Below are 16847 nucleotides of genomic sequence, written 5' to 3' on the forward strand. Positions count from 1 at the left end.
CTACTATGGCTACTGGATTTTTTCTTTCTTTTCCTTTCATATAAAATAATTTCTCTGGAATATTCTAAGTTAATTAAGACCTAAATTGTTTTTCTTTGATATGCTCTTTTTTCCAGGGTGAAAAAATAAAAAATATAACTTTAATAAGCTAATTAGGGTCTGTCTATGGCTCAATGTTTGAGTTAAAATGTAACCTGACTGGAAGAGTAGGTCATTTGATGCGTTCAATGTCCTTGTAGCTAGTACCTTGTTACTTTATTAATATCCGGAAGTTGTTAAAGTGAAAATGTTCTAAGCCTATTGGTTCTGTTTGATAGCGATATAGCTATATAAAAACATAAAGACGTAAAATTGCGAAATGATATTGTGAAATGACCTAACCAAGTTTCAAGCATTATAAAGCAAACACAGTAACCGATAGCACCCAAACGCATCAGCACCCCTAGTTTGTAGCTAGTTACATCAAACCGACCATAAGGAGCCATGGCTGCCCTTTTTAAAGCAAGGAAAGGTGGGTACACAACATAACATGTGTTAAAATACAAAAGGAAGACGTGGTTGCAGTGGGAAAAGCCAGATTTATATGAGTTGTGATGGTTACCTGTGTATATACTTATGTATACTGTGAAGCATAGTTAGCTTAGCCTGCTACATAACCATGCACTCAATACAGAAGTTAACGGTCTGGTTCAACAGTATGATATTTAAAACGGCTAGATAATGCTGTTATAAGAGAAAAATACTGTTCTTGGTTACAAATCTTGTCAAGTGGACAAGTATATACAATAGCTGGCGAAATTATAAGGTGTTTGCTAGCACCTCGGCTAAAGTAGGTTACAAAATCGTAGCCTTGCTTGTTGCTATCTATAAGTCACCTGTTCGGTGTAAAGTGATTTTATTTGTGGGGAACTGGTACAGCTTGTTATCTAAAAGTTCTGAATCCTCCAGAGTTTCTTTTCTGGCGTTTATCGGATATTTTTTTAATGAAGGTGACTGATGGTGCTGGTGACCTTTCACCTACATAATTGGAGCATAGCTAACCAGAGCACAGTGCTGTCAAATCTAAATAAGAAAATGTATGATGCATGTAATCATTGACTCAAAACACCCCTTTACCCCACTTAATAAAAGAAGGAAAACTCAACTTACTACTTATTTAACCATCACCAAATCAGGTGTCTGGATTTGTGTTTTTGAGGCAAAAAAGATCAGCAGGGCGAATTTTGTTTTGTTTTGTTTTTTTTTCTTTAATGGTTTTGAGACTTTGAGCTGACTGTAAGCAAATATATTAAAAGGGAATAATATGCTCAATATAGCTATTTGTATATAAATAGCTGTGTTTGTATATAGCTATTTATATCTGTTTGTTTATTGACACTAAAGAAATGAGTAACTGTTAATTCAAATAGTCGTTAATGGAAAAATGCCAAAAAACACAAGTGAAAGCTCCTCATATCAATTGCGGCTTTTAAACCATTGTAAATATCATTTTATTGTCTTCACTACACTATTAGCACATCACGTCGTTATAAGATTGATTCACTTTACTTTGAAATTTATAAAGAAAGGAAAGGTGTGACATTACTGGAAAATGTAGGTTCTTGTTGATTTGCTTATTTTTTCTAGAACCAAGAACATGATGCATTGAGATTTTTATTATTATTATCTCAATTAAAATCCAGTTTGATATTGTAATATTGATTTATAGTTCAGCTTTAACACTTTGTCAGGGAAATCACAATGAATCAAATCTAACTGAGAACTTTGTGAATCATAACACCCATAATAACGTTGTGTCACTTCTGGCATGCCGTGGGCATCTTTGGAACCGCAGCTGAGTCTTATTGTTCAGCAGTGATGGCTGGCACCATTCAGCCATGTTCATCAAAGGATCAACACAGCAAAGAAAAAAGACGTGTACTACACCCTTCAGTGTCAGAGGGACAGGATCTGTGTCTTTTTATCCTTAAGTAAAATAAATTCAGTAACTGACTTAGTGAAATTACAATGATTTTACACCTATAAGCCTAAAAGCTACTATTTATATGACTTTATTAATGAGGAAAACTTTGTTCTAAATTTTCATATTAACTTCCCCTACAACCAAACACGTGTTTCTTTTTGTTTGGTATATTTTAGTGTGACTGCAGAGTTTCACACTCTCAGGCTATTTACACATTCATCTGTTGAAGTGAAAAAAATTGGTCTGTTGTCAAAAGTGATTTAAAAGTGACTCTTGACTTCATCACTCATCAAACTTTTAGGAGACAGTTTAATTAGAAAAGAATAACCATTGAACAGAAAACACATTTAAAGATTACATGTTTAAAAGTACATTGAGAAAATAATGAACAGATGACTCATTAATGGAAAGAAGTGTTCATTTTGTCCATGTAGATTCTCTTTTGTCCAGGTCATCATTAATCCTTTGTAGTTTTTTTTTTTTGAAGTTGAAATGGGCTGGTTTTGTTCTTGAAAATGTTGAGTCTCTCATCCACGAGCATCAATTCTGAATGATGAAGAACTGATGAAGTCTCCTTGATGACAGATGGAACATTTTCATGAACAAAACCAGTCTGGTTCAGCTTAGAAAAGCTACTAAGGACTGTTAATTTTAGTCCTTTACACTGAAATTTCACTGTTACTCTGTGGAATTATTGTATATAGTAGAATTTACAAACCTACAAGTACTTTTATGTTTTTAGCGTTAAAACATGTTTGTTTCTGTCTTCAGCTCTGGGCCTGTGTCTCCATAGCTGTCGGAGTCTGTCTGCGCTGGCAGAGTTACCAGAGATGCATCAGATTCTGAGACAGACTTGCAGAGACTATGCCGACAAAGAACTGGCCCCCATTGCTGCCAAACTTGACAAAGAGCATTCTTACCCTGCCAAACAGGTACAGACACACAGTGTGATGTCTGAATCCTTACAGGCTGATTGATATGAAATAAATATTCTTGCTTGTCCAGATTCAGGAGTTGGGTGCGATGGGGGTGATGGCCATGGAGGTGCCAGAGGAGTTTGGCGGGGCAGGGATGGACTATCTGGCATACAGTGTGGCTATGGAGGAAATTAGCAGAGGCTGCGCCAGCACCGGCGTCATAGTCTCAGTAAACAATGTAAGTACAAGTTGACATCATCAATGTGTATCAATATAAACATCTGTACATCTGGGGTACGTACCATACTGGTTAACTCACCTCTGTAGTGGCATTGATACTGTTGTGTGTTGCTCATATGTGTCTGTTCTCACCAGTTTCATGTTTGGTGCTGTGGCACCGCTGCTGTCAGATTCTACATTGATTTTTACCACAGATACGCTATTAGTCTGATTTAATTTCTGTGGAAATGTAGTTTGAGCTGAAAAGAGGAGGGTTGTGTGTTTTTTTGTTTTTTTTTTCCATGTCTGTGAAACAGATGCTCTGACCAGCTCAAACACAGAGACATCCTCGAGGTAGCAGCCGGTGTTCATTGAGAACTACACGGAAAAGTGGACACTTCCCCAGTGGACATGGAGTAACAAGGCTTTTACATATATGGGCAGAAAACAAATGACCTTTTATGAAATCCAGTGAAAATTTGTTAAGTGCAGGTCAACAAATGCACAGTTTGACTCTCATCCACACAATGCTGGTTGATCTGCCCTGCTTATTATGCACATTTAGCATACTAGCTAAAGCTAGCAAGTAAGCTAACAGCCTAGAGCCCCCCTGGACAATAAATGTGACCCGTAGACAGCTTTTTTGCTATAGATCATCACATGAAATCGTCAGAGCATCATCTGATCTGTTATTGATAGCCTCTGAGATCAGAGCAGGTGGATTTAGAGATCTGGAGGATTGCCTAAACTACTACGCTGTCAAATACTAATGAGAAAAAGTCTATATAGTTTTATTCTGGAAAATTATGAGTGATATTCTTTCACATTACTGTCAAAACAAAATCACAATCTGTGATGGCAATTAGTTCAAAGCAGTGCTTTTAAAAATCAAACAATCCTAACCTGAGAAAAGCACAGGTAAGGATACCATTACAGTATCGATAAGCAGTATCAATAAGATCTTAACAATACCCATCCCTTTGCACCTGTCATACAGCTGATGTAAGCGCCTTATTCTGTTAACATTGGCACCAAAATGAAAAGGGTGTCAGGACGACTTCATATTCAACAGGTAACCACTGTGTTCCAGGCCTTATTGTGTTCATTTGTCTGTTTTTTAGTCACTTTACATTGGACCGATTCTGAAGTTTGGTACAGAAGAACAGAAAAAACAGTGGATCACACCTTTCACCACAGGAGAGAAAGTGGGATGTTTTGCCCTCAGTGAGCCAGGTAAATGTTTCACATGAAACACACCGTCATCTCTGCATGTGTGTGTAATTTTAGTTATTATACAAACTTTGCCATAAAAGAATGAACACAGACAGGTCAGAATTGTAAAGTGGAAATACTGTGCATTAGGTAGAGTGGTTGTGGTCCTCCTGCCATAGAAATTTTCAATCAAATGAATTCTGGGTGTTGAACCAGTGCCATTGAGGATTCTTGGAACTTTGGTGCCATCTAGTGAACCCGAATACATTTCCACAAGCTTTGAGTGGAACTGTTGTAGTCACGAAAGTATCAGCAACAAAGGACATTACACAATGCATACAGATCATAATGTGGTCACTTATGTAACTTCTTTCAGTCTTTGTAATCCTTCTTACATTTGTTTTAATGTGTTTATTTGTTCTTGCATTTAAATCAAACCAGCCTTGGCCAACTCTGTAACTAGTTTAGCACACAGTATGTCATATCATGTGTTATTTGTGCTCCTTTGTAGTTCTTCCTGAAACTATGACCAAATTACACACACTGTGTTTCCTCAGCGACTGCACATTATTTTTTTAGGCTTTGACTTCCCCATCCATTAGAATGTGCTTACAATGCTTTGGTAGTGTTCAGGTCAAGGGTATTTTTTGGTTTTAGCAGAAAACCAGTTTCCTGGGTCAAAAGCATTTAATTGTCTTGTGAAAATACATCAAACAGATCAAAATTAGGTGGCTAATGGGAAAGGATGAATTCTTTATTGGTGAAAAAGGGATACTAATGTTTCACACATAAGAACATTAATCAAAATTAACAAGTATAAGTGAGACGGCAAAAGAAAATATGTGAAGGACAAGATGGGCAGGTCTCTGAAAGGTTCATAACTCAGAAACGGCACATGATTGCAATACTTTGAAACTGAACTGAATTCTACAAGTCACTTTTGCCAGAATAATTACAAAGTGTGAGGTCAGGACAGGCTGAATATCCGCGTTGTGTTTTTAAGGGTTTCCTCGTTTTGTGTGAATTCTCCGTCATCTTTCACACACATTTCACGGGGCCAACGCTGACACCTGGCAGACGTTTGATTGTGAGGTTTCTCTTTTGTGTGATTCTGTTAGGTAACGGCAGTGATGCGGGCGCTGCCTCCACTGTAGCGAGTCAGGACGGAGATGAGTGGGTGCTGAACGGAACGAAAGCTTGGATCACCAACTGCTGGGATGCGTCTGCCACCGTCGTGTTTGCCACCACAGACAAGAAGCTCAAGCACAAGGCATGATACTACACTTTTATGTTCTGTTGAGCAATATGACTGTAACAAAAGCCATTCCCCCTCACCTTTGTGCTTTCTACTTCCTTAAACGCTTCTTTTTTGTTTCTCTGGCTTCCTTATCTGCAGGGTATCAGTGCATTCCTGGTCCCTATGCCACACCCAGGACTGTCTCTGGGGAAAAAGGAAGATAAGTTGGGTATCAGAGCCTCGTCCACAGCTAACATTATTCTAGAGGACTGCAGGATACCACTGGGAAACATGTTGGGTCCTCGTGGTGCTGGGTTTAAAATTGCAATGGTATTTCTCTCATTTATACCCTAAACTGTTGGTTATTGTACTAATATTTTTGACAAACAGCCAAATATGTCGTATTTAACCTCTTAATTTAACCCATAAAGACCCAGTGCTACTCTTGTGGCAGTTCCCAAATTAATTTTCTCTATTTAACCTTTACTTAAGTCATTTATCATCATTTATTGTATTGTTATTCTGTATATTTTATGTTCTTCACTGTAAATCATGCATTTTCCTCTATTTAATTTCCTGTACTTAATTTAGATGCGAATGGAAACTCAGTAAATTTAAAGGTTATCACTTCAAAACACAGAAAAATGAAGAAAAAGTGACTTTTTAAGCAAAGATATGAATAACTGAATGTAAAAACAAGCATCTCCATCCACTGTCATTGATCCAGCTCTATGGGTTTTACAGGTGAATCAATGTTTTCAAAGATGACAGTGTTTCCATGTTCACTACGGAGCCTCTGAACATCCACATGGGTCATATCTGTTGACCATGAAAAGATGACAGACTGTATTTTATACCAATTATTTACATGGATTAATAGGATTAGTGGATCAACAGGTAGATCAGTAGATAGTTTTGGTCGCTAGTGGATGTTTGGGTCTTTATGGGTTAAATAAATCCAGTTAAATCACAGCAGATTAATTTAGTAAATCCAATAATGACGAATTCCTCACTGTGGATTAAGTTTGACATATCACTACCTTTCCACTCTACCAGTAATGTATTAATACTTCTCTCCCACAGCAAACCCTGGACAGTGGACGTATAGGCATTGCATCTCAGGCTCTCGGTATTGCTCAGGCCTCTCTGGACTGTGCTGCGGACTACGCACAGAAACGCAACGCATTTGGAGCTCCCCATTGCCAAACTGCAGGCCATACAGGTAATAATTGTCAACTACAGGGCAATAAGCTTCAAGGAGCAGTACTTGTAGTGCTATAGGAACTCTGGCCATTAGTTTTGACAATTTTTGACTGTATTGTCATACCCTGCAGCGTCGTCTATGCATCTATATGTCCATAAGTATCAACGCAATTATTCATCACCAAATTGCCCAATGCCTTCATGTTTGGTATTTAGGGGCAACTTGGGCAGCTTTTGGACAACTTTTTTGTGTGTTGACCTTGGTCTTCAGACTTGGAAGACAATGTTGACCTACATTTTTCAGGTCCTTCATGGTCATTACATGTTCATGGGGGTACATAGGAGAAGCAGGCACAGATGTGGTGAGGGGATAATGATTCTGTTAGGGGAGCGGGAGCAACAGGGTATTGGTGCAGGGCAGTCCTCATTGTCACAAGGGGTGGTCTTGTTGATATATGTCTTCACAGAAGCAAATGTCCTCCTTTCTTCCGAAAACCCACAGCTGAGACTTAAAGGTGTGATATTTTGCTTTTTTAAAAAATGGAATTATGTATTTTAAAACATTTCCCTATGGTCTACATAAGCTGTAAATGCTATGTTTGGGTCTGAATTCTTCATTAATTAAAATTCACAGGTCCATCTTCAACCCTATTTTTGAGTAATGACACCAGAAAGGTCGTTTTGAGCGCTGGCCCTTTAAATGCAAATGAGCACTTCACCCCCCCCCCTCCAGGTTGTTGGCTGTGCTGCTCTGTCCCATTCAACCAACAACTGAACATTTTAGGTAATTGGCTAGAAGTTTGGACATATCTTCAGTATGGGCTACAACCGCTGCTGCTGACAAACAATTATGGCGTTCTCGGAAAATTTTCGTTGGAAGTCTTGACCTTGTATGTGCAAATGTTGTGACCTAACTAGTTATGGATGCAAGAAATTAAGCAGGAATTAAAATTGGTTGTAGAAATCCTTTCAATTTTTGCCAAAATGGATAAAAAGATAGCTTTGCAGAGCCTGGAGAGTTCAAATTCAAACTTTATGAACTATTAGGGCCCAAAAACACAAATAAATGTACCAAAGACTAATAAAAGGGGATTTACCGAAATATGACCCCTTTAATGCTTGTATTGAAGCTGCTGTTTTGGAGGTAAAACTGAGAAAAATGTCACCTTAAATGGTATGCTAAATCTTCACATTTAAAAAAAAAAAAAAAAAAAAATCAGCAGAGAAGTGTTTTCCTGTATGGTAACTTAATGATATTAAGTTCTATAATGTAAAATGCATTTTCGTGGCTCTGATAGGGCATGGTGTGTTGTTACTTATGAGCAGTGGTTAGTACTTCACCTCACAGGAAGAAGGTCCTGGGGTCGAGCCCAGGGCCAGCCCACAGGGGTCTTTATGTGGAGTTTACATGTTCACCTGTGTCTGAGTGGGTTTTCTCCAGTTTCCTGCGTGCATGTTAATTGATCACTCTAAACTGACCCTAAATGTTAATGTGAGAGCGGATGTTTATTTGTCTCTATACATTTGTCCTGTGATGAACTGGTAACATGTCCAGGTCATAAAGTGCCTTTGCCTGATGTTAGGTGGGATACGCTACAGACCCCTGTGACCCCATAGATGATTAAGCGGTTACAGAAAATCAATGTACAAATATTGTTCTATTATGGATATTCTCATGCTGGCCAAGGACTGAAGCTACATTTTTGCACCAAGTATTTCTGCTCAATTTCCAGTGTAGCAGCTACATTATTGCTAATTGTCAACAAACTGATTCTACACTAACCAGGTTGTTCTTCCATTGTCTAGTTTAAACTGGCTGACATGGCTGTGGCAATAGAAAGCGCTCGCCTGCTCACCTGGAAGGCTTCACTTCTACGAGACTCTAAGAAACCCTTCACCAAGGTATGCACACCCAGACTGTCCAGTGTTGACTGTTGACCTTTTTCCAGTACACTTCAACTTGTGACCACCCCCCACCTTGTTTCCCTACAGGAAGCAGCCATGGCAAAACTAGCAGCATCTGAGGCTGCGACATACTGTGCACATCAGGTAAGAAGTAAAAAAAAATAAAAAAATAAAAAAATCATGTAAAAATACCGTACAAAGCCTCTGAGGAAGGGTTGACATTTTGTTTGTTTGCATTTCAAATCAGGCAATCCAGATTCTGGGTGGAATGGGCTTCGTGACCGACATGCCTGCGGAGAGGCACTACCGTGACGCTCGCATCACCGAGATCTACGAAGGCACCAGTGAGATCCAGAGACTGGTTATCGCGGGCCAGTTACTAAAAGAATACCAACAGTAGACACAACGTCGATGCCTTTGGTACAATGCACACTATTTTCCCCCCACATCTGGAATAACTCCACTGATATGAACTCCTGACATGATCTGATGATAAGATATGGACTTCATAAAGATAAGGATAGTGGAGTGATCTAACCCCAAATATGAGCCAAGGTTTAGTGTTTATAGATTTGGCACCAGGCCTTTGCATTGGGTTTAGAAACAGGACTACACTACAGCAGTAGTAGCATTCAGCCAGTTTTACATGTGCATTACCTCAACTGTCTCAGTGACAACCACAGAATGTTATCATGGAAAAAATGTCTCTATATTTACTTCACTTCTTTAACAGCTTATCGGGCCTTTTTCTCCATATATGCTATTTCTTTAATGAGAAGTGGTCTAGAAAGTCTTCAGAAGATGCTGTAAATCTACTGAAAATGTGTGATAAGTTGATAACTCAATTTTTGTGATTTCTAACCCTAACAAAAATTCATGCTCACACAAGAAGTTCATTTGTTAGATATTGCACTTGGAAACTAATTGGGTTTACATCCATTGAAAAGATGATGTGCAATCCATAGAACAAATGCCATATGGTGGAGCTCCCACTTGGTGTGTTTTAGGCATTGGCTCATGTGGTAAGAATACTTTACCCTGAAGATTTGGCTTTAAAATAGACCCCCTCCCCTCCACCCCAAAAACTGCAATACCCTCAGCTCATCATCTCATCCCACACAGCCTCAACACACAAGAACTGACAGGTGTAATATCACTGCCTTACCCCTGTCATTACCTGTAATCTCATGACAGATTTTCCACAATCTATATCCAGTGGGATCCGAATAAAAACTGTCATTTAGACTATTGTAGGATAGAATGAGATGCAGAAAAAAAAGATTCTGAGCACTTATGACAATGTATCACTTCTTTAGCCCATCAACAGTTCTGAATGCCTGATTATGAGAGGATTTTTCACCACCAGAGGGCGATATTGTGCCTTTTTTTTTTCTGCTTCACACATTTTTCAGATTCCTTCTCCATCAGAATGGAGCATTGTAATCAAAACCTCACACTCACACATAATAAGATAAATACACAGAATTTACACCTTTACTGACTAAGGTGTTAGATGTCTGTATCATAGGTAAAATGAATGCTTGAATAATAAACTGCAGTCTGTCTACTGGCCTGTACCTTAGAAAAGCAGGGATCTGGAATTAAATCTGAGTTTGTAAAGACTGTATGAGGCTGTGTGCTTAAGGCAGTGTGTGCCATCAGCTGTTTTCACAGACCTCTTGTGCCTCAATGATATGTACATATTTTATTGTAATTTATTTGTGGGAAATGATAATAAACACAATTTCATATAAAGGCCCCCTTTTTTAATTTTGTCCCTGATCAAATGTAATTTTCCTGGACATCCTGTGTTTTTTCCTTTGTGTTTTCTTCCTCCATTATTTTTTTGTGTGCATCTTTGCACGCTCTTCTTTATGTTTATCCACGTGAGGGCACTGATTGCTCCACTGGTGCAGATCTAGGCCAAGCTTCCTGACGCTGTCGTTGCACCCCGCTGATTGTACTGATGGTGATGATAGTGGTCTGGGTGTATTGTTAAAGCCAGTCTTCCATACTCCTGTGATGGCCTCTTGGCAGTTGAACACAAGTCCACCTGGGTGTGTGAACCCAACAACTGATTTTTTTGACGTCATTTTCTGGCTTTTGTTTGTTTTTTTAATCTGTATACAAAGAAGGGCACGTGCGAGACTTAGAAGGATGCCCTTTGGCCTCATTAAAGTGAGACATTGACTGGAATACCAGATTTGGCCCACTGACGCCTAGAAGCCTGTTTGCACTGATTAATAAAGATTTACACAGGAAAACAGCACTACATGTCAATGTCATCATGGAATAAAGCATGTAATGAATGTAATGAAGCCAGACTTCTTCAAGGTATCTGTTTATTAGAAAATTTTGTTCTGTAAAAAAAAAAAAAAATGACAGGAAGTACAAATCACTGTACATGCATTCACATGCAAATTCCCTCTTTTGATCAAAACAAGAGTGCACATCAGTCTGAATAGGCCTCACTGTCTGCTGCATGTTCACTGTGGGAACCAATCTCATAAGCAGTACACAAAATTAGTCCACAGAGACAATAAAGGGGTGGCGGGGTGGGGGGACTACAATGGGGTTCTGCAGCTATTCAGAGGCCTCAGACAGTGGCTCAGCACTTGACCCATGTCTGCAGACAATGGTTTCAACCTGCGCTATGACAAAACACTGGTGGAGACACATTTTAGTCTCGGCTGAGTCTGTGAAAGTCAGAGAGTTTGACCAAAATAATCTACACAGGTTGGCTGTACAAAATTCTGAGCTGAATTGAGAATGACCCCTAAATTCCAATTCAGTTCTTGAATTTGAATTTGAATTGAGATTGCAAACAGGACATGGAATTGTGATTCAAATTCAAATTCCAGGAAGTACAATTAGAATTCAAAGACATTCATGATACTTGTAAATATCTGGCCGTACCTGCTTCCTCTGCACCTGCTGAGAGGATATTTAGTGTTGCAGGCAAGATATTCAGGTCAGAACGATGCCACCTCAATGACAAAACATTTGCTGAACTGTGAACCATCAGACACAACGTTACCCTGTAAAGTACTTTAATAAATGATAACTGCATTTCCCAAAACATTGTTTCATTTGATTACTTTGACATGAAGATGTTGCTAATTATTCAACATTAAGGGAATGTATGCTTAATGTTAGTGTCTATACTTCCATTTGGAGGAAAAATGTGTGTTAAAAGTATCACATTCTCACTGATATGTGATAAGAATGAATTTCTCTGAATTGCAATGAATTCAGTTCCATCTCCTGTAAATCCTGTAGGGTAATTTTGTCCAACACTGCTACACAGACTTGCTTTTAGAAATGAAACAGTGATCAAATTAAAATTAATATATGTGTAACTGTTTGGTAATGTAGGCCAGAGGTTTGTGTGGCAGTTCCTTTTCTGAACAGGGTGTGTTAGGGAGGTGAGATGGATGAAAAGTAGAATAAAAACTGGTACAATCACATACACTTCTGCCAGACAGACATTGAGTTCAGTGTTGCCCCATTCGTTCCTATGTACCCACATTTTACAGTGTCATGCTCTGAGTACACAGTTGGACCCGTCTGAACACCACCTCAGTGTACCAAAATGTCACCAAAGTATGAACAGGCACACATCATATCAAACTTCAACAGAAAGTTTGGCTGAAATATCTGGACATGCCTCTGCTCTGCCCAAAGCAAACGTCCACATGTAAATAATAACAATAATAATAATAAAAATGGTTTATACATAATGTTTCTTGTCAAACTCTCCGTTGGCTGTGATGCTCTTGGTGGGAGAGTATTTGATGGGATACGTGCCTCTCACCCCCTGGGAGAAGGAGCAGCACAGAAGGGTCCCACCGAGCAGGAGCAGCGCCGTGGCCGCCCAGCCGGTGTAGATGGCCGCCCCGATCTCCCTCTTCTTGGACGGGGGAACCTGGGGGTCGTAGAAGTCCACTATGATGTTGTTGGCCATCCAACACAGAGGCACCAGCACGAACAGCCCGCTGATGAGGTATGACCCCTCCCGCGTTCACCACTCTGGCCTTCACCGTCTCATCTTTGATGCAGTTGGTGCACTGCGCCCCGGCGATGGTCACGGTGAGGGCCACGACCCCCAGCACGGCGGAGATCACCGTCAGGGCCCGAGCAGTCTGCAGATCCTGCGACAAGGCCAGCACCGAGTCGTGGACTTTGCACTGCATCTGTCCTGTGCTTTGGACCACGCAGGACATCCACAGGCCGTCCCATATGGTCTGCGCCACCACGATGTTGGAGTCGATGAAGGCGGACACTTTCCACATGGGTAACCCACAGGCGATCATCACCAGCAGGGAGCCCGACACGCACAGCGCCAGGCCCAGGAACTCCAAACACGCCGCAAGCATGGTTCTTATTTGAATAATCTGATGTAGAAAGTTGGAAGTTAAAGCGTCCTTTTCCCTCAGTCTTACCCCTGTTGGTCACTGAATCCGTGCGCTCCGTGGCTTTTCATTTATGGGACCACCAGTATGACGCTGCTCATTCACTTCCACCAAAACAAACCCGACAAACTTTGGGCCAATCAGCACCACACGCATCTCTGTGTCACCCAATGAGCGCCGGACGGGAGCAGTAGCGGCATCTCACGTGCGTGCGACCGTGCGCGTCTGTGCGTAATGGTGCGCGTAAAGGAGCAGCAGCGGCAGCAGTAGAGGAGCGCACCAGATGTGTGGGGTCTTCCTGTAATTCTTCCTGTGTGTTTGGGCGAATAAAGAATGAAAGCACCATCAGGGTCATGGTGAAAGTTTAAAGTTTGGTGAGATTTGGAATCACAATTTGAGGTTGAAATATTGAAGGAAATACTGTGAATATCACCATGAAAACAAGCTGAACTATTGTCTTGAAAAAACTGATAAGGTGAATGTTGGCACAGACAGACAGAAAGTTGGAATAAATTATTTTGCCTCTTTTTTTATGAAATTATTGTGTGAATGTTATTTATTCTCTGTATGGAATCATTGCACCAGGTTAAAGGTGATTACTGATGCATAAAAATAAAATAAAAAGAAGAATGTGTCTGAAAACAAAGTTATTCCAACTTTATTAACAACAGTGTACATACCATTACAATCTCCTTTTATGATAAAAAATAAGACTTATCTATCTTTAGTCCTTCAAATATAGTTTGGTTAAGACATAGGGGAATCATAATTTGTGTTTTGATATTATTCAAATTAATCTAATTTTAATTATGATAATAGCTAATTTATATATTTAAAATTAATCTAGATTTCTTTTTAATTTTCTTATCAAAAAATGAACAATTCCGTTCAAGCACTGTGCAGTTGTGTTCATTTTTCTCTCAAATGCACATCCTATGTTTATTTTTTAAAGTTAAGTGCAAATCCACTGGGACCGTGACACTGATTTTCAGCTGTTAACCAGCTTGCATCTTTTTCAAAAGGCTTTGACTGAAATTTTAACCCATTTTTGTGCTTAAAAACACACACAAAGGCCCACAGGATGTGTTCCATGCAGAGGACAACGGGGCCATGCTGAAACCCCTCCATTGTGCTCCGACTGCGCTGTTGAAAAGTCCCCTCAACTCCCCTGTTGTTTGTGTGCTTTAAGTGTACCCACCGGCGAGACATTTATCCATAATCAACAAACACATCCTACACACTGGGATGAAACTGAAGCGTAGAAGCAGAGCATTCTGGGGCAGGGGCTTTGCTTTTCAAACTTTGAATAAAAACACCCCCATTTTTTTTTTTTTTTTGTCTGATTTTTAAGGGAAACGCTGAAAATAGTATCTGGAATAGATTGTGTGTATGTGCAGATAAACTGACCCATTTTTATGTTTACTCTAGAGAAACCGATGCGTGATGATAAAAGCGGCACCACACCTTCTTTAATCATTCTGCTCATGTGTGGGATTTGTAATCTCAACGTTTATTTTAGTCATGAAGCTGCTCTGGTAATTATGTTCCTTATATAGAGGTCAAGGATGGTGAATCAGTTGACTGGTGTCATGGTGGGGGGTTTTGTGTGTGTGAGTGGTGTGTGTGTGTGTGTGTGTGTGTGTGTGTGTGTGTGTGTGTGTGTGTGTAACAAATGGAAAACTGACCCATTTGGACGATAAAGCAGATAAACACAAACAGGGTGGAGGAAAAGCTGCACTTCCCAGATAAAGCCTGGAATAACCACAACAACCAGGATTCATTTGTTATTTAGCTAAATGTTTGTCTCAAAGTAAAGTTTTAACAAATAAATATCCTAAATGTACACACTCATTTCCAAAATTAATTTCTCTGCAAACATTTACAATTTATTAATTCTGACTAACATTACAGATGCAGCAGGTGTCGGTCCAGCGTGGACGTCAACATGCTGACAAACAACATTCCTTCAGGAAAACACAATCAGCTCTCCTTCTGGAAAGCTCATTATTACACACTAACACACACACACACGTTCACGAGGGAGAAGAAGCCATGATGTCACGTAGTAGGTGAGTGGGTCATGAAAACGGTGTTCCTGTCGGTTCAATAACACAGCAGTAACAATCGGAATCGTAGTTAAGGCTGCGTTCGCTGCCAGCCAAATCAAGACTGATTAAACAACAGTGTGTGTTTGTGTGTTTGTGTGCATGGCTGTACGCATGTCCTCCAAAACCCAGATGCTTCCTTTTCTTTTTCTGTGGTTGAATGTTTACAGTTTCACAAAAAAAAATACTTCCACATCCAAGTACTTGCTGACAGTGCTGAGATTTACAGTGTCTAAAGAAAAGAAAAACTGTACTGAAATTAGGAAAACATAGTCACAACAGCAAAGGAAGTGACTAGAGAAGACTTTTGGTTTAATTTGATCAAAAAGTTAAAAGGATCAAAGCATATTCCTGAGTGCATCTGGGGGTATTATGTTGGAGTTTTGAGAATGTTGTGTTTGTGGCTGGTTTGTTGTTGCTGCTTGCTGAGAAGACAGTACTTAGTTTCACACCGTTGTTACTGTGCAGAAGACCAGCACTGAGAAAAGTCATGTCATATCCATAGACTTACATTGTTATTCTGGTCTCATTCATCTTATTTTGACCCTCAAGTCCAAATAATAACTCACTAATAAGATTTTAGTGTTCATAGTTGGCTATTGTCAAGACTTTGAGAGGCTTCTGTTTATTGAATAAAACATTACTTTTCCAGACAGACAACTCAGATGTAGCTGTGACTGATGAGTTACATTGTTGTGTAGGTGATCGATAGTTTATCAATTTACCAGCTGCAGCTTTCGATTATTTTTGTAGTCGATTAGTCTATTGATTATTTTCTTCAATTTGATTTGATTAAAGGATTGTTTAAATAGGTGAAATAAACAGTAAAAATGTGAAAAGAGACATGTCTGGAAATGACAACTTGTCCTTTACTCTAGAACCAGCTGAAACAATAACCCCAAAAAGAATAAAAGTTAAAAAGTAAAAGGATATATAAAAAGATCTATATAGAAAGAAGAACAGCGTAGACCTCCACCAAGGCAGATTAGTGCACCCCCACACACACACACCTCTCACCACCAAAACTTAATCATTAGTTCCTTTTGCCAGTGTCAATATTTACTGAAAATTTCATCCAAATCCGTCCATAACTTTTTGAGTTATCTTGCTAACAGACAGACAAACAGACAAACCCCGATGAAAACATAACCTCCACTGTTCCTTGGTGGAGGTAATAAAAGCTACAACAATATAACAGTATGTATGTATGTATGTATGTATGTATGTATGTAGTATGTATGTATGTATGTTATCTATCTATCTATCTATCTATCTATCTATCTATCTATCTATCTATCTATCTATCTATCTATCTATCTATCTATCTCTCTATCTATCTATCTATCTATCTATCTATCTATCTATCTTCTACTACTACCTACCTACCTACCTACCTACCTACCTACCTACCTACCTACCTATCAGTCTTCAACATATTTGTACTTACTAACAGCTTAAAAAGGAGCTAACACCCACCTTTGTGTTGATCCTGGCATCTTGTGCATCATAATAAGTGTCTGTGTGAAACACAGCAGTGGAACCTATGTTTAGCTGCGACGAAGTTAAGGAAATAAATTTTTGATTTTGGAAATTTGTAATCAAATTCTGTTTTTTATTGATTCAAGTCTGTTAATTGATTAATTGTTTCAGCTCTACATCATACTGCATTGTTGA

At 39.3% G+C, this 16847-nt stretch overlaps 1 protein-coding gene and 1 pseudogene across 1 annotated transcript; one reads left to right on the plus strand and one right to left on the minus strand.

Moving 5' to 3' along the window:
- Positions 1-416: 416 nt before the first annotated feature.
- LOC115430678 (short-chain specific acyl-CoA dehydrogenase, mitochondrial-like) lies at positions 417-10402 on the plus strand. Its single transcript, XM_030150828.1, is given in 11 exon segments — positions 417-511; positions 2735-2895; positions 2969-3118; positions 4221-4332; positions 5430-5581; positions 5708-5878; positions 6632-6742; positions 6744-6770; positions 8558-8653; positions 8744-8800; positions 8904-10402. Coding segments are annotated over 11 exon segments (1218 nt in total). The 5' UTR covers positions 417-483; the 3' UTR covers positions 9057-10402.
- Positions 10403-11597: 1195 nt separating this feature from the next.
- LOC115430681 (claudin-5-like) lies at positions 11598-13126 on the minus strand (annotated as a pseudogene).
- Positions 13127-16847: the final 3721 nt, after the last annotated feature.

This window comes from Sphaeramia orbicularis, chromosome 12, assembly GCF_902148855.1.
Source record: "Sphaeramia orbicularis chromosome 12, fSphaOr1.1, whole genome shotgun sequence".
Taxonomy (NCBI): domain Eukaryota; kingdom Metazoa; phylum Chordata; class Actinopteri; order Kurtiformes; family Apogonidae; genus Sphaeramia; species Sphaeramia orbicularis.